The sequence below is a fragment of the Anolis sagrei genome, chromosome Y, assembly GCF_037176765.1.
Source record: "Anolis sagrei isolate rAnoSag1 chromosome Y, rAnoSag1.mat, whole genome shotgun sequence".
Taxonomy (NCBI): Eukaryota; Metazoa; Chordata; class Lepidosauria; order Squamata; family Dactyloidae; genus Anolis; species Anolis sagrei.
This window is the reverse complement of record NC_090035.1, coordinates 70,058,116-70,076,710: the sequence shown is the minus strand read 5'-3', so window position 1 is coordinate 70,076,710 and position 18,595 is coordinate 70,058,116. Positions and strand designations below refer to the sequence as shown.

The window sequence follows — 18,595 nt, the reverse complement described above, 5'->3', positions numbered from 1 at the left end:
GTTGTCTCCCAGGCTCTTCTTTAACGCTGGATGGAGGCAGGGATGGGAAATGTGCACATGCAAGCAGTAGCGTGTGCGTACTCATTGAAATACGGCACTTCTTCAGTTCTAAGACACTTTTTTCTCAATATATCTCTGAAAATAGAGTGTGTCATAGAATCGGGAGTGCTTTTTAAATATATATATTTAAAAACCAAGGTTACAACAACATCTGTTATAGAACTCCAATATGCTGATGACAACGCATATTGTGCACATTTAGAAGAAGACCTACAAGCCACTCTAAACACTTTTGCAAAAGCATACCAGAAGCTTGGCCTGTCATTGAACATTGAGAAAACCAACGTGCTCTTCCAGCAGTCACCAGCCTCTCCAATGCCAGAAATACAGCTTAATGGTGTAACATTAGAAAATGTTGACCATTTCCGCTACCTGGACAGCCACTTCTCCACAAAAGTCAACATTGATACTGAAATACAACACCGCCTAAGCTCTGTGAGTGCAGCATTTTTCCGAATGAAGCACAGAATGTTTGAGGACCAGGACATCTGTAGGGAGACCAAGGTGCTTGTTTATAAAGCTATTGTCCTCACAACCCTGCTATATGCCTGAGAGACGTTGACTATGTACAGGCTATCTACTCCCAACTCAAGAAAAGGAAACATTTTTCTTATTAATTTATTGAAGTGAAATGGAGTGGAAGCGGTTAAACGGGCTCTTCGAGCCCGATCCTTGCAGAGCAACTCGCTCCCCTTTTGGCAGCGCTCGGACCCACTCGGACTCCCCTTCTTGAGGGAAGGCGGCCTCTTGGGGTCTTCGAGTTGCCTAGGAGATTTGCGATCACCTTCGCCTTCAATCCGGCAGAAGGTGGGGAGCCAAAGCTCAACCTCGCCACCACAACACAGGTCCTCCCTGAGAGCTCCCTCTCAACGAGGCTTTCCCGTCACCATCTCCACCGGAAGCTATTGTCCTCACAACCCTGCTATATGCCTGAGAGACGTGGACTATGTACAGACTATCTACTCCCAACTCAAGAAAAGGAAGCATAATGTTGGTGGACAGGAAAAGAGATTTAAAGATGGGTTCAAAGCCAACCTTAGAAACTGTGGCATTGACACTGAGAACTGGGAAGCCCTGGCCCTTGAGTGCTCCAGCTGGAGGTCAGCTGTGACCAGCAGTGCTGTAGAATTTGAAGAGGCATGAATGGAGGATGAAGGAGAAACATGCCAAGAGGAAGGCGTGTCAAGCCAACACTGACCAGGACCGCCTTCCACCTGGAAACCAATGCCCTCACTGCGGGAGAACATGGAGATCAAGAATAGGGCTCCACAGTCATCTACGTACCCACTGCTAGGACACTGATCTTGGAGGACAATCCTACTCAGACGAGGGATCGCCTAAAGATAAAAGATATATATATAGTAGGCGAGAACCATTTAGGACTTTATAGGCTAAAGGCACCACTTTGAATTGTGCCCAGTAGCAGACTGGCAGCCAGTGGAGCTGGCTCAGCAGAGGGGTTGTCCACTCCCTGAGTGACACTCCTGTTAGTAGCCTGGCTGCCGTCAGTTGGACCAGTTGAAGCTTCTAGACAATCTTCAAAGGCAATCCCACATAGAGAGTGTTGCAGTAGTCCATATGGGATGTAACCAGAGTGTGAACTACCATGGCCAAATCAGACTTCCCAAGGTTTGGCGCAGCTGGCGCACAAGCTTTAACTGTGCAAATGCTCACCTTGTCACCATCAAAACTTGGGATTCCAAGCTCAGCGATGAGTCCAGGATCACACCCAGACTGCGAACCTGCGTCTTCAGGGGGGTGTGACCCCATACAACACAGGCTGTAACCTTATGCCCTGTTTGGCCTTACGACTGACCAGGAGTACCTCTGTCTTGTCTGGATTCAATTTCAATTTGTTCTCCCTCATCCAGACCGTCACAGCAGCCTTTGGCACCGGTTCAGGACCTGAACAGCCTCCTTAGTAGCAGATGGGAAGGTACCTGCTGGGATTTGGTTCCAGGACCACCTTAGATACCAAAATGTATGGATGGTCAATCCCTATGATATATAAATGCATAATAAAGTGGTGTCCCTTATATAAAATGGTAAAATTGAGGTTTTCTTTTGTGGAACTCATGGGTGCTGAATCTATGGACACATTGCCTCTGGTTCCAAACTTTAGCCCTTGAGTTTAACTGTTACTGGGGGACAATGAGAAGGAAGTCTGGCAGCTTAATCCCCTTTCAGAAGTGGGTTTTTGGGGATTTGAAAGGGAAACATGTCCCACTTCAAGTTCAAGAATAAAGGCGTTCAAAAACGGAAGGCAGCGGCGCATTTAATAACATGCCAATCCAGGCTCCCAGCACTCAAACGGAGCAAATCTGGCACTGATGCAAATACACATCTTACCATTTATAGCCGGTTTGGAAAATCCATGCAGCAACAGCATACAAGAACCTGAGAGCAAATCACAGGCGACCACTAGATATATTTCGGCCAATCCTGACACAGCCATTGAGATAGCGGGGAAAATTACTTAGCAAGCACCCAGTGAAAACTATTGTTGGACTCTTTCCTTACATTTCCGATGGATCTTGTTGCTAGCAGAAAGTGCCAGTGAGTCGAGGGTAGAGACAGAAGCTTCTGGAAATGCTTAATCTGCCCTTCCTTCTGATTCATAAGAGCTTAATATTGCTACAGCTTTTAAAAAATGCCTGGGGCAGCATTTCCTCCATCATTTTTCAGATGAAGACAGACACATTTGTGGCCAAGCAACCTCAGTCTGTGGGTTAAGATGGCAAATGTTATTAATGAGGAATGCACATGAAGGAGTTTGCTTTTTATTGTCAGAGGCTTGTGATGTCTGTAGATAGTCCACGTTTCACAGGCATATCCTTTATTTGTAACCTGCTCTATCACCCCAAGAGGACTCTGAACAGTTTTCAACAAAAGCGGCAAAAAATAATAAAAAAGACAAACAACAAATCAAATCAAAGCAATACATTTTTTCCCTATGTCAAGAGTGCCTTGAGAAACTGCAAGTGGCTTCTGGTGTGAGAGAATTGACTGTCTGCAAGGATGCTTAGATGTTTCGATGTTTTACCATCCTTGTGGGAGGCTTCTCTCATGTCCCCACATGGGGAGCTGCAGCTGACAGAGGGAGCTCATCCATGCTCTCCCCAGTTTTGTGCCTCCGACCTGACAAGGTTTAGCCCATCATGGCACTGCAATAAAAATAGCATCAATATAAACTTATAATAACTAACCAAAAAGTAACCAAAATTTAAGAATTAAAATAAACATGATATATCACATCACAGAAGGAAGAAAGGGAGAGAGAAAGGAAGCAAGAAGGGAGAAAGGAAGGAAGGAAGGAATGAAGGAAGGAAGGAAGGGAGAAGGAAAGGAAGAGAGAGATAAAAGAGGGAAGGAACAACAAAGAGAGAGAAAGGAAAGAAGGAGGGAGGGAGAGAAAGGACGGAAGAAGGGATAGGGAAAGGAAGGAAGGAAGGAAGGAAGGAAGGAAGGAAGGGAGAGATAAAAGAAGGAAGAAAGAAGGAAAAGGAGAGAGAAAGGAAGGAGAGAGAGAGAGAGAGAGAAAAGATAGAGTAAGGAAGGAAGAGAGAGAAAGGAAGGGGGAAAGAGGGAAGGAAGGAAGGGAGAAGGAAAGGAAGAGAGAGATAAAAGAGGGAAGGAACAACAAAGAGAGAGAAAGGAAGGAAGGAGGGAGGGAGAGAAAGGACGGAAGAAGGGATAGGGAAAGGAAGGAAGGAAGGAAGGAAGGGAGAGATAAAAGAAGGAAGAAAGAAGGAAAAGGAGAGAGAAAGGAAGAAGAGAGAGAGAGAGAGAAAAGATAGAGTAAGGAAGGAAGAGAGAGAAAGGAAGGGGGAAAGAGGGAAGGAAGGGAGAAAAAGAAGGAAAGGGGGAAGAAGAAAGGAAGAAAGAATGGATAGGGAAAGGAAGGAAGAGAGAAAGAAAGAAAGAAAGGGAGAGATAAAAGAAGAAAGAATAAAAGGGAGAGGGAAAGGAAGAAGGGAGGGACAGAACAAGGAAGGAAGGAAGGAGGAAGAGAGAGATAAAAGAAGGAAGAAAGAACAAAAAGGAGAGAGAAAGGAAGAAGGGAGGGAGCGAGAGAGAAAGGATAGGGTAAGGAAGGAAGAGAGCGAGGAAGGAAGGAAAGAAGGAGAGAGAGAGAGAGACAGAGGGAGAAAGAACGAATGGACACAGTAAGGAAGGGGGAGGGAAAAGTGGGAAAGAAGGGAGAGAGTCAGGAAGGAAGGAAGGAAGGAAGGAAGGAAGGGAGAAAGGAAGGGAAAGAAAGAAAGAAAGAAGCCAAGTGCAGATCACTTTTTCCCTTTGAACTCAGTCTGCTGCAACTGAAGTAAACAAGGGGCCAAGGTGAGGAAATGGGAAAAGAAAGTAACTCCTTTTTTCTGTTTTAAAAATAGAAAAAGGGGGATGATAGTGGGATTTTTTGGGATTTTCCCTGCCAAATTAGGATAGTTGGAGGTATGACTGCAGTCAGAGTATGTGACTCAACCGAAGTTCCTGCCCAGCTTCCTTTGTACACTTTTTAGAAATCGGCTTTTCCTGATGAAGAAATAAATACTTCCTTTCACAAGCTTGCACATCAGTTGCTGTGCCTTTTTGGGTGGCACATCGTAAACGCTGACTGTGGGGTAACGAATGGAAATGGTGTCAAACTTGTCACTCTCTATATCCGAGAAGGTAGAAATGTTCAAGGATTACGGAAAGAGAGTAGAAGGGTTTAGTGCTTCCTTTCGGTTCTCCTTGTATCCTCTTGCCTTTTGTAATTCTTTTTAAAAAAATAAGGGTTAAGTAGAAGTAATACTCCCATTGACCCATGAATAAGTCAACCCAGTTTTTTGGAATTATTTTTTTGATGAAAATTTCTCGACCGATACATATAGGGTAACACCTTGGTTAGGAACCATGCAAATTGGGTATCTAGGTAGCTTAAAGGTAAATGTTTCCTTTTGATGTTAAGTCTAGTCATGTCTGACTCGGGGGGTGTTGGGGGAGGTGCTCATCTCCATTTCTAAGCCTAAGAGCCGGTGTTGTCCGTAGACGCCTCCAAGGTCATTTGCCAGAATGACTGCAAAGCGTGCTGTTACCGTCCCACTGGAGCGGTACCTATTGATCTATTCACATTTGCATGCTTTCAAACTGCTAGGTTGGCAGAAGCTGAGGCTAACAACAGGAGCTCACCCTGCTCCCCAGATTTGAACCACTGACCTTTCGGTCAACAAGTTCAGCAGCTCAGTGGTTTAACTTAATGTGACCCCAGGGGCTCCTTAGGTAACTTATGTCCACTCTACTATGGGTTTTTTGTTGGAGGTTGCAAATGTAAATAAACAGAAGCTTTACCACAGTTTCTGAACCAAAATATACCCTGGAGTATAATAAAGTGTCACTCAGATTTGTGTAACAAGTGACAGTATCTTTACTTCCATTCAAAAGATCAAACAGGGCAACAATATATACAGCAGTCTCTCTGAATTCACACAGAGAACAGAGGAAATAAACAGTCCCTTTAAATAGTCTTTAAATATGCCTCATTTGCTTTATAAATAATCAGGTTTCTGAGAGTTGGCAGCCTTTCCTTCCCAACTATTTTCAGTCAGCTCTCTCTTCACTCTCCGAGATGAAAGTGGCAGTTAAAGCCATTTGTCTCAGCATCAAGCCAGAGACAGTAGCCAATCAGAACTCTGGCTTCTGGCATGCCCAGCCAATTAGCTGCCAACACACGCTTTTCCAGTCAACCCATCATATCATGGTGCCTTTTTACAAATCCCCACAGTTTTCTAATATTGAGAGTTAGACTTTTCCAAGGTCTGCAAATGGGTTTCCAGAAGGAGTGAAGATTTGAATCCTGGCCTCCAGAGTCTCAGCCCAGTGCTCAAACCACCACTATGCTGTGCTGACTTCCCAATGTGGACACTCCTTATGGAAGCTGAGGATGTCTCCATCTAGAAAAACATGCATATATGGTTTCATAAAGGTGCATACAGTCATACATGAGGTAGTATCTTGTTGCAACATGCAACTATGTCAGCATAGGTGGCAAAAGGAGAAGAAAGGCCACTAGTCAAAAGGAAGCAAGGGATTGAAGCAATAGGGAACTGATTGGTTTTGTCTCTCTTTGCTCATTCGAACCATCCTGAAAAAGTGCAACCACAGCATTGCACTCTGATGATATCTTGGACATGGTGTCCAGGAAGTGGCTCTCTCATCATAAAAGTACCAGAACACAGTGAGGTCATTCCATGGGACTGAACAGTGAGTGATTCAAGACAAACTAAAGGACATTCTACTTCAGAGTGGATCTGCGGTGTGGGGATTTGTAAAAAGGCACCTTGATGTGATGGGTTGACTGGAAAGACATATGTCTGCATCTGATTGGCTGAGTCAGTCAGGAGCCAGAAATACTGTCTCTAGCTTGCTGCTGAGATAAATGGTTTTAACTGCTACTTTCACCTCGGAGAGTGAAGAGAGCGCTGACTGAAAACAGCCAGGAAGAAAATGGCTGCCAACTCTCTGAAGCCTGATCATTTCTAAGGCATGAAGCATATTTTAAAGACTGTTTAAAAGGACTGTTTATTCCCTCTATTCTCTGTAAGAATTCAGAGAGACTGCTTATATATTGTTGCTCTATTTGACCTTTTGAACTGAACTAAAGTTACTTTGGTCACATCATGAGAAGAAAGGAAAGCTTAGAGAAGACAATGATGCTGGGGAAAATGGAAGGAAAAAGGAAGAGGGGCCGACCAAGGGCAAGATGGATGGATGGCATCCTTGAAGTGACTAGATTGACCTTGAAGGAGCTGGGGGTGGTGACGACCGACAGGAAGCTCTGGCGTGGACTGGTCCATAAAGTCACGAAGAGTTGGAAATGACTGAATGAATGACCAACAACAAAAAGTTACTGTTACTCGTTACACAAATCTAAGTGACACATTATTATACTACAGGGTATATTTTGGTTCAGAAACAGTGGTAAAACTTCTGTTTATTGATATCTAAAACCTCCAACATGAGGAACTCATTGTCACAACGTGGGTGGCTTTATCAAGCCCAGCCTACTGACCCAGTACTGACAGCCAGGAACCCTAACATAAATAAATCTTGACATTTGAGAGTTGTAGTTGCTGAGATTTATAGTTCACTTATAATCAAAGAGCATTCTGAACCACACCAACAATGGAATTGAGCCAAACTTTCCACACAGAACCCCCATGACCAACAGAAAATGCTGTGTTTTCTGATGGTCTTTGGCGACCCCTCTGAAACACACTCATGCACACCCCCCCCCCCCCAAGGGTCCTGACCCCCAGATTGAGAAACACAACTCTGTTTGTTTGTGAACTAATGGACACACACTCTGTTTTTGGAGCTCTTTGCACCTTGGAGGAAACTGCAAGGAAGAGGTTCCTGAGGGAATTCCAATAGAGAATGTATATTTTTCAACATTTCATAGAAGAAAATTAGCCGAGCAACAAGAGAGGACACTTAACATTACAAAAACGTATTATTGGAGAAGATCATTTTTCTCAATTCCTATGTGTGCTGACATTAAAAAGGGAGAAATCGATAATTTTTTTCCAGCAGCACATAGTTTTCATGTAAAAGATCAGAAAAATTCCTCTCTTGCCACCTTTTTTCTTCCTACAATATAAGTCAGTGAGGGATGAAGAGTTAAGCAGTGTTTAGAGCAGTGTTTCTTAGGATTGGGACCCTTGGGGGTTGCGAGTCGGTGTCCAAGGGGTCGCCAAAGGCCATCAGAAAACACAGTATTTTCTATTGGTCATGGGGGTTCTGTGTGGGAAGTTTGGCCCAATTCTATCATTGGTGAGGTTCAGAATGCTCTTTGATTGTAGGTGAACTATAAATCCCAGCAACTACAAAACTCAAATGTCAAGATCTATTTTCCCCAAACTCCACCAGTGTTTACATTTGGGGATATTGAATATTCGTGCCAAGTTTGGTCCAGATCCATCATTGTTTGAGTCCATAGTGCTCTCTGGATGTAGCTGAACTACAGCTCCAAAACTCAATGCCCACCCAACCGTTCCAGTATTTTCTGTTGGTCATGGGAGTTCTGTGTGCCAAGTTTGGTTCAATTCCATCATTGGTGGAGTTCAGAATGCTCTTTGATAGTAGGTGAACTATAAATCTCAGCAACTACAACTCCCAAATGACAAAATCAACCCCCCCCCCCAACCCCCCAAGTATTCAAATTTGGACGTATTAGGTATTTGTACCAAATTTGGTCCAGTGAATGAAAATACATCCTGCAGATAAGATATTTACATTATGATTGAACAGTAGCAAAATTAGAATTATGGAAGAAGCAACGGAAATAATGTAATGTTTGGGGGTCACCACTACATGAGGAACGGTATTAAGGGGTCATGGCATTAGGAAGGTTCATAAAGACTGCGTTAGGCAGTCTGTATGAAATGAGATTGAGGGGGGAAAGGCTGAATTTGTCAATTTTGCTCAACTTAGTTCCTCTTTCTGCTTCTTTTCTCCTTGGCACTGGTGCTACTTTGAGAGGCACGGACTGCTGCCTGGCTTTCTCTTTCTATCAGGTAAGTGGCTGGCTGTATGATGCTGAGCATGATGCTATACATGTTTACTTGTGTGTGTGTGCATGTGTTTGGGGTCCTTCTTCCCAATCCCCATGATGTCAGGATGCAAAAAGAGTGGAGCGAAGAGGGAATTAGAGTAGGGGGAGTTGAATAGAGGTGGAGGTGAACTTGAGACCAGCTGGGAGATACTGATCAAGAGATACCAAGGTGAGGCTAGAGATACCTGGATATCCAGGAGGTGAGAATGGAGCTGAAAAGGACATACCAGGCAGAGTATGCCATTTTGCCTTTGGCAGTATTACACTCTCATTTAGTTTGATGAAGAAGGCTGTAATCATAGATCTGGGGAAGAACACAACGGCTATGTAGGAAAACACAACCAAAGCCCTCCCGACAGATGGCCATCCAGTCTCTAATTAAAAACCTCCAGAGAAAGAAACTCTGCTATTTATTTATTTACTGTATTTATACCCCGCCCTTCTCACCCCGAAGAGAACTCAGAACGGCTTACAAGTAGGCAACAATTCAATGCAGCATAAACAGACATACAAATAAAAACATATACATTAAAAATCAAAAGTTGAAAACATCTAGACATTAAATCCAATAATTAAAACCACACAATACAAAACCATAGTCCAAGAGCCATTCCAGTCGTAGTTGCACTTATTTTGTCTCTACTTATTGCACTGAATTATTGTTCAAAGGTTTGGTCCCACATCCACATTTTTAATTTCTTTCTAAAGGTCAAGAGGGAGGGGGATGATCTAATTTTGCTGAGAAGGGAGTTCCACAGCCGAGGGGCCACCACTGAGAAGACCCCGTCTCTCGTCCCCACCAAATGCACCTGCGAAGGAGGTGGGACCGAGAGCAGGGCCTTCTCAGAAGATCTTAATCTATGAGATGGTTCATAGAGGGAGATACGTTTAGACTCATACACTGGGCCAGAACCATTTAGGACTTTATAGGCTAAAGCCAGAATTTTGAATTGTTTTCGGTAGCAGAGCGGCAGTCAACGGAGCTGATGTAACAGGGGAATCGTATGCTCCTTCTACACTGCTCCAGAAAGGAATCTGGCTGCCGCTACTGTCATGAATCATAATGTAAATATCTGATAGGCTGGATAAATTTTCATTCACTGGACCAAATTTGGCACAAATACCAATACGCCCAAATTTGAACACTGGTGGGGCTTGGGGTTGAATTTGTCATTTGGGAATTGTTCACCTACATCCAGAGAACACTGTGGACTCAACAATGATGGATCTCGACCAAACTTGGCATGGATACTCAATATGCCCAAATGTGAACATTGGTGGAGTTTGGGGAAATAGACCTTGACATTTGGGAGTTGGAGTTGCTGGGATTTATAGTTCACCTACAATCCGTGAGCATTCTGAACCCCACCAATGATAGAATTGGGTCAAACTTCCCACACAGAATCCCCATGACCAACAGAAAGTACTGTGTTTTCTGATGGTTTTTGGCGACTCTTCTGACACCCCCTGGCGACCCCCCTGGGGTCCCGGCCCCAAGTTTGAGAAACACTGTTTTAGATGGAATCTCTTCTCTAGCAATTTGAATCCATTGCTCTGTGCCCTATATCTCTGGAGCAGCAGAAAATAAGCTTGCTCCCTCCTCATTGGGAAATTCTTTCAGATATGTAAATATGGCTATCATGTCCTATCTCAGACTCTTTTTTTCAAGTTAAATATACCCTGCGCCCTCAGCCATTCCTCTAAGGGCTTTTGGTCGTTCTTCTCTGGAGTGGACACTTCCCATCTTGTCCATCTCCTTCTTGAATAGTGATGCTCAGAACTGGACACAGTACTCCATGGGAACTCTAACCAAAGCAGGATAGAGTGGAACTATGGCGTTTCTCGATCTAGAGACAGTACTCCTATGGATGCAGTCCAGAATTGCATTGGTTTCTTTAGCTGCCAGATCACACTGTTGACTCATTCAGCTTGTGGTTTATGAAGATTCATAGATCCATGTATTGTCGAAGGCTTTCATGGCCTCACTACCTCTGAGGATGCAGGCGAAATGTCAGGAGAAAATGCCTCTAGAACATGGCCATATAGCCCAGAAAACCTACAACAACCCATTCATAGATCCCTTTCACATACAATATACTGTTTTCAAGGCAGATGTTACCCATCCTATTGGTGTACATTCAATTTTTACAGCCTAAATCACTGTGACTTCTATAAAAATGGCTTGGGTGCAGGTTTGCTACTGCATCTCTGCATCTCTGTTCCTATAAAAAGGAGTTCTGCTTCTACAAGGAGTGTGGCTGCTATCCTAGGGGTATAAGCTATGGAAAATGAGGACATTGCCCTTCAAATGAGGACTCAGGACCAAATGACATCTTCCCTTTATACACCACATTTCTATCATTCAGTGAGACATAGACTTACCCCCACATGGTAGTTTCAAATCCCTTCATTCATGTTGCTTTCCTCTTTTCTGGCGGATCTATAATTGGTTAAGTGAACAAACCCAGAGGGTGATTCTCCCCAAGGCTTCCTCTTCATCCTGGAAAGTAGTGCCGATTGGAGTGCCATAAATAAATGTATGTCATAAATGTATGGCATAAATGTATGGCATTGAATTGTGCCAATCTGTAATCCGCCTTGAGTCACCGTTTGGCTGGGAAAGGCGGGCTATAAATATCGTAAACAAACAAACAAACAAACAAACAAACAAACAAACAAACAGGGTTCTGTCCTGGGCCTGGTTCTGTTCAACATCTTTATTAATATGAATGGTTAGAAGGCATGATCATCAAGTTTGCAAATGACACACAATTGGGAAGGATAGCCAATGCTCCAGAAGACAGGAGCAGAATTCAAAACGATCTTCACAGATTAGAGAGATGGGACAAAACTAACAAAATGAAGTTCATCAGAGACAAATGCAAGATACTCCACTTAGGCAGAAAAAAAGGAAATGCAAAAATGCAGAATGGGGGACGATGCCTGGCTCAACAACAGGACGTGTGGAAAAGATCTTGGAGTCCTTGTGTGACAACATGAGCCAACAATGTGATGTGGCGGCTAAGACAACATGAGCCAACAATGTGATGTGGCGGCTAAGAAAGCCATTGGGATTTTGGCCTGCATAAATAGGAGTCTAGTGCCTAGATGCAGGGAAGTCGTGCTACTCCTCTATTCTGCCTTGGTTAGATCACACCTGGAATCACACTGTGTCCAATTCTGGGCACCACAATTGAAGGGAAATGTTGACTCTAAGCTGGAATGTGTCCAGAGGAGGGAAACTAAAATGATCAAGGGTCTGGAGAACAAGCCCTATGAGGAGCGGTTTAAAGAATTGGGCATGTTTAGCCTGCAGAAGAGAAGGCTGAGGGGAGACATGATAGCCATGGATCAAGGTGTGAGGGCAATTAAAGTGTTGTCAAACTGCATCGATTCTACAGTGTAGATGCAGCCTGCGTTCAGGGAACTCTGAGGATCTTTGGGAGGGGACAAGGCTAGGAAGCAAATGGCAACATAAGTTGCAAGCTGACAAAGAAGAACCAACGAAAGAGCAAAATAAAAAATAAAAATTCAGGGGGAGTTTGCAAAGTTAGCTGAGTGAATTCCTCTTATTTGCATGAGTTTGCGTGAATATTACCAAACGTTTCCAACACACTGCTGCTTTGGATCAAATGCACCAGGAAAAGTGGGGTTCTCGTTTCCTCTTTTTTCTCCCTAGAAAGGGCAGGGAACTGACGCAAGAACTACTGACACAGCACCCCCTCCTCACCATTTTCTACTGCTCTTGCAAAATCCAACTTGTATACTTAGCACTTCGCTGAGGTGCTGAACTTGAAGACCAAAAGGTCGGCGGATTGAATCCGGGGAGCGGGGTGAGCTCCTGCTGTTAGCCCCAGCTTCTGCCAACTTAGCAGTTCAAAAGTATGCAAATGTTTGTAGATCAATAGGTACCACTCTGGTGGGAAGGTAACGGCGCTTGATGCAGTCATGCCGGCCACATGACCTTGGAGGTGTCTATGGACAACGCCAGCTCTTCGGCTTAGAAATGGAGATGAGCACCACCCACCAGAGTCGGGCATGACTAGACTTAATGTCAAGGGGGAAACCTTTGCCTTTTCTCCCCTTAGCATTGTCCCTCAAAGGTGGCCTTGTTGACTTGGTACATCCAGAAGGAAGAATGACGGTTTGATATACACAGCTTCCACTGTGCTGCTGTGAGTTTTCTCTCCGATGTTTTGCCTACATCTATGTAGGTCTGCTGTAAACTAGGCAAGTGAGGTTATATCTCTGTGGAATGACCAGGGTGGGATAAAGAACTCTTGAGTGCTTGAGCCAAGTGTGAATGTTGCAGTTGGCCACCTTGATTAGCATTGAATGGCCTGGCAGCTTCAAAGCCTGGCTGGTTGCTTCCTGGGGGAATCCTTTGTTGAGAGATATTAGCTGGCCCTGATTGATTCTTGTTTGGAATTCCCCTGTTTTCTCAGTGTTGCTCTTTATTTACTGTCCTAGTTTTAGGTTTTTTTTTTAAATACTGGATTTTGTTTGTTTACATGGTTTCCTGCTTTCTGTTGAAATTCTCCACATGCTTGTGAATTTCAATGGCTTCTCTGTGTAGTCTGACAACTAGCAACCAGCCAGGGTTTGAAGCTGCAAGACCATTCAGTGCTAATCAAGTGGCCAATTGCAACATTCATACTTGCCTCAAGCAAACATGAGTTCTTTCTACCACCCTGGACATTCCAGAGATATATAAACCTCACTTGCCTAGTTTCCAACAAACCTCACAACCTCTGAGGACGCCTGCCATAGATGTGGGCAAAACGTCAGGAGAGAATGCTTTGCTCACAGAATGGAATCAAGAGAAGGCAATCGTATCTACTCTGTCATACCCTCCAAGTGGTTCTTTCAGCTGATTTGAAAATGTTCCCATTTTGCCTTTATCTTTTCACTTTCTTCTTTTGTCTTCAGCTTACTTCAGTTGTTGCAAACTTAATTCAAAGTGCAAAAGTAATTTGCAATCAGAAAGGAGGACAGCTTTAGGATTCTAAGCATTTGGCCTTTCACCCTTCCAAGAGTGCACCTATACTCTAGAATTAATGCCGTTTAATGCCACTTTAACTACTATGGCTTCAGCCTATTGAATTATAGAATTTGTAATTTATTGAGGCACCAGCACTCTTTGGCAAAGCAAGCTAAAGCCCTTGTAAAACTATAATTACCATAGTATCATAATATTGAGCAGTGGCAGTTAAAGTGGTGTCAAACTGCATTACTTCATGCAGTGTTGATGCATCCTTCGAAGCGCTCCTTTCTACTGATATTAGTGTTTCTCAACCTTCCTAATGCCACGACCCTTTAATTTGGTTCCTCATGTTGTGGTGACCCCCAACCATAACATTATTTTCATTGCTACTTCATTACTAATGTTGCTACTGTTACGAATTGTAATGTAAATATCTGACATGCAGGATGTATGTCACCAAATTTGGCATAAATCCCTGATACGCCCAAATTTGGTTGGGTTGGAGGGAATTGATTTTGTCATTTGGGAGTTGTACTTGCTGGGATTTATAGTTCACCTACAATCAAAGAGCATTCCAAACTCCACTAATGATGGAATTGAACTAAACTTGGCACACAGAACTCCCATGACCAACAAAAAATACTGGAAGGGTTTGGTGGGCATTGACCTTGAGTTTGGGAGTTGTAGTTCACCTACATCCAGAGAGCACTGTGGACTCAAACCATGACGAATCTGGACCAAACTTGGCACGAATACTCAATATGACCAAATGTGAACACTGGTGGAGTTTGGGGAAAATAGACCTTGACATTTGGGAGTGATTTATAGTTCACCTACAATAAAAGAACATTCTGAACACACCAACGATAGAATTGGGCCAAACTTCCCACACAGGACCCCCATGTTTTGAAGGGACGTGCTGGTGCAAGCCTCCCTCCAGCCTTGCATGCTCTCCTTGCCCGCACATGCACACCACACTGACATTCGCCGAGCACGCCTGCTCACCCCTCCCGTGCTTGGAGTCTCAGAAACAGCATTCCCCGTGACCGAGAGAGGCTGGTTGAGAGTGTGGCCAATCACAGCGGAGGAGGGCTTTTGATGGGAGGATTTACAGTCTGTTTCCAAAAAGGAAGAGAAGGACAAGCGGGGAGCTCTTCAGCTTTCTCTGCCAAAAGGGTTCCTAAGACCATCAGAAAGATGTGTCTTCTGATGGTCTTTGGTGCCCCCTTTGAAACCTCCTCACGACCCCCAAGAATCCCGAACCCCAGGTTGAGAAACGCTGACCTATATCATATCACCTGGTTTCAAGCCCATGTATTCTCCAGTGTTTCAATGGGCAATATCTAATTCTGCTTGCGGTAGTAGAATATTATACATTAGCATATTTCTGTCTGTTTCTTATGCCGACTGTATCTGAGTTTATAATGTGTTTGCATGTCTGCCTTGCTGTAAATACAGCAGAACAGTTAGTGCAACCTGGATTTATGCCTACATGGGATGTAACTCTTCTCCTTTTTGATTTTTTTTTAGAAGCAAGGTCCAACCACTCCAACTTTGAGGCCTTTTGCTCAAGGATCACGAAGCTTCTCCTCTTGTCTGTCTTTCTTGTCCACAATGGGTGACAATATAACATATTTTTCCATGGATGACGATTATGATTATTCAGACTATTCTACAGTAAAATTTGAAGAGGAATTGAGCAACAAAATGAGCCCCATCATCTGGGTAGCACTGGTCCTTTATGCCCTTGTATTCCTGGTGGGCATGGTCGGCAACGGGGCGGTGATCTGGGTGATGGGCTTCCAAATGAAGAGCACAGTGAACACAGTCTGGTTCCTCAATCTCTCTGTCGCTGACCTTCTCTGCTGCCTGTCCCTCCCTTTCCTGGCCGTGCCACTGGCTTCCAGCAACCACTGGCCTTTGGGTGAGTTCGCCTGCAAGCTCTTGCCTTCTCTGATAATTCTCAACATGTTTGCCAGTGTTCTCCTCCTGATGCTCATCAGCATAGACCGGTGTGGTCTGGTCATGAAGCCCATCTGGTGCCAGAACCATCGCTCAAACCGTCTCGCTTGGATCCTATGTGGGGCAGCTTGGATTTTGGCCCTGATCCTCACCCTGCCTTCCTTCTTCACCCGACAGCTCTCTTCCAAGTCTTTCAGTGTGACCACCTGTGGTCTCAACTATGCTGTCTTTGGTGGGAATTACCGCCATGTGGAGATCTCTGTGGCTGTCACTCGCTTCCTCCTTGGCTTCCTGATCCCTTTTGTGGTCATCAGCATTTGCTATGGCTTGCTGGTCTCCCGGGTGCAAAGCAGCCGCTTCATGCGCTCCAAGAAGACTATTATAGTTGTGCTCGTGGTCATTGTCAGCTTCTTCGTTTGCTGGGCTCCCTACCATGTGGTTGGCCTGATCCTTGCCAATGAGCCCCCAAATAGTTTACTTTACAAGTCTGTAAGTGAGGCTGACCCGCTTGTGGTGGCCATGGCGTACATCAACAGCTGCATCAACCCCATTATCTATGTCATTGCCGGCCAGGACTTCAAGTCCAAGATGCAACGCTCTCTGAAGGTCTTGCTGCGCAACATCTTGAGTGAGGACGCCATATATGCCAATTCCATGACCAAGGGACATACACAGGGTGTCGGCACAACCACGGAGGACCGGAGCACTGCTACAACCTTATGAGATGAGCAATGGAGGTGGGCCAGTCCTTTGCAATGCAGGTTCAAAGGTCACATTTGCTTTCAGTCTGCCATCCAGTTCCATGGTGGGAAAAGATAGAGGTTATGACTCAGTTTGACACAAACTTGCCATGATTCTTCTCTTGCTGGGGTTAATCCTCACTGCCTTTGTCAAGAGTGACCACTTACATATTGTTTGAAATGAGAAGACAGTGAAGATGATAAAAAGGACAAATCATTTCCTACCATGTGTATATGCCAGGGTATATGTTTGAATGGAAAATGAATAAGGTTGGTGAGTATTCTTGGGTAATTAACTAGGGGTGCATTTATACTGCGGAATTCATAGTTTGACCCCACTTTAACTGTCATGGCTCAATGCTATGGAATCCTGGGGGGTTGCAGTTTGGTGAGACATCAACACTATTTGGCAGAAATCTATACAAATAAAAATGTAATGTTAGTTTGTGGGATTAACATAACTCAAAAACCACTGGATGAATTGACACCAAATTTGGACAAAAGACACCTATCAGGCCAATGAGTGACCATCAATCATAAAAACACTGAAAAACACAGCGAAAGGGAGTTAAAAAGTCAAAAAAGCAAAAATATGCTACAGCGCATGTGCAAAATGACTCCCCCAGCAAACAAAACACACAATAACATATCTACACTCCCCTCCGGACTACAGCTCCCAGCATCCCCTAGACCAGGCTCTTTAGGAGAGGAGGATTATCCAATGGCACTGCAAGCTTTCTTCTCCTTTGATCTCTTTGAGATCATCCCAATCCCTGCATATTTCACATTTCCAATTCCTGGACTGCAACTCTCAGCATGTCCTCCAGATAGATAGATTAGATTTTTTTACAGTATTTATATTCCGCCCTGCTCACCCCGCAGGGGACTCAGGGCGGATTACAATGTACACATATATGGCAAACATTCAATGACAAATACACATGATATAGACAGATAGAGATAGGTAGGCAGGCCCCCCTTGTGGGAAAGCTAGATTCCACAACCACCACTACAATGAACCCTCCTCCGCAAATAATCTTTCTTATCTCGCCTGAGTTTTAATCAGTTTTAATCAGTCTCTCTTTTAACCATTACATGTAGCCCGCCCATTGTCATTGTGATTGTGCCTATTGTAATTCTATATTGCTATATTTTCACATGTTTTATGTAATTATGCTGTTGTTGTTGTTTATTGTTTGCGTTTTTGGTTTTATTTTATTGTACTTTACTGTCTGGGCTTGGCCTCATGTAAGCCGTTCCGAGTCCCCATTGAGGAGATGGTGGTGGGGTATAAATAAAGTTTATAAGTTTATTATAGGTAGGTAGGTAGATCTATCAGGAGGACTACTAGGAGTTCCAGTCCAAGAATAAGTAGAGAAGGAAGAAAGGGGAGAAAGAGGCAGGGAAAGAAAATGGGGAGATGGAAGGGAAGAGGAAGAGAAGAAGGAAGGAGAGAAGGAAAGAAAAAAGGGAAGGAAGGAGAGAAAGAAAGAAGGAGAGAAAGAAGGAGGGAAGGTTGGCCACAGCAACACATGGTGGGTACAGCTAGTATTTTGGAAATCCTTACTTACTTACTTACATAGGTGATCCCTTATTCTCTGAATAAGAAGGCCTTCCAAGTGTAGTGTCTTGGTGGTGGGTCCGTGGGTGACTGGAGTCTTATTCTTGATTGGCATGTTCCTTCACAGTGAGGGCATTGGTTTCCAGGTGGAAGGCAGTCTCAGTCAAGGTTGGCTTGATGTACGTTCTTCTTGGCACGTTTCTCCCTTTTGCCCTCCATTTGTGCCTCTCCAAATTCCGCAGCACTGCTGGTCACACTTGACCTCCAGTTAGAGCGCTCAAGGGCCAGGGTGACTTCCATCTCAGGCTGGATCTACACTGTCCTATATCCCAGGATCTGAACCCAGATTATCTGTTTTGAACTGGATTATATGAGTCTAAACTGTCAGATAATCTGGGATGAGAAGACAACCTGGGATCAGATCCAGTGCAGATCCAGCCTCAGAAACCCAATTTGAAGTTCCTGTTTGATTTATCATGTGGATTTCCAGTGAAAGCCAGGTGTGATGAATGGCAACTTCGATCAGGACAAGGGACATATGCTATGTTTACCCAAGCTTTAAGTATTATTGTTGAATATCTTTTAATAATATCTTGGTGCAATCAATAAACAGTCTTCTTACTGAATCTGTGACTTGGTGTCTCTTTGATGTTCCAGCTGGAATCTGATTGAATCAGAAACGCAAAACTACCAACAGC

The 18,595-nt window shown here is 44.1% G+C and overlaps 1 protein-coding gene across 1 annotated transcript; it reads left to right on the top strand.

The window, feature by feature from the left end:
• Positions 1-8,558: 8,558 nt before the first annotated feature.
• LOC137095345 (C5a anaphylatoxin chemotactic receptor 1-like) lies at positions 8,559-18,488 on the top strand. The gene is made up of 2 exons (XM_067461889.1): positions 8,559-8,612; positions 15,165-18,488. Exon 2 carries the CDS (start codon positions 15,249-15,251, stop codon positions 16,317-16,319), a length of 1,071 nt encoding a protein of 356 aa, XP_067317990.1. The 5' UTR covers positions 8,559-8,612; positions 15,165-15,248; the 3' UTR covers positions 16,320-18,488.
• The last annotated feature ends 107 nt before the right edge of the window (positions 18,489-18,595 follow it).

What these genes read in the sequence shown, in the direction of transcription:
- LOC137095345 (XM_067461889.1), top strand. Translation starts at nt 15,249, where the DNA reads ATGGGTGACAATATAACATATTTTTCCATGGATGACGATTATGATTAT.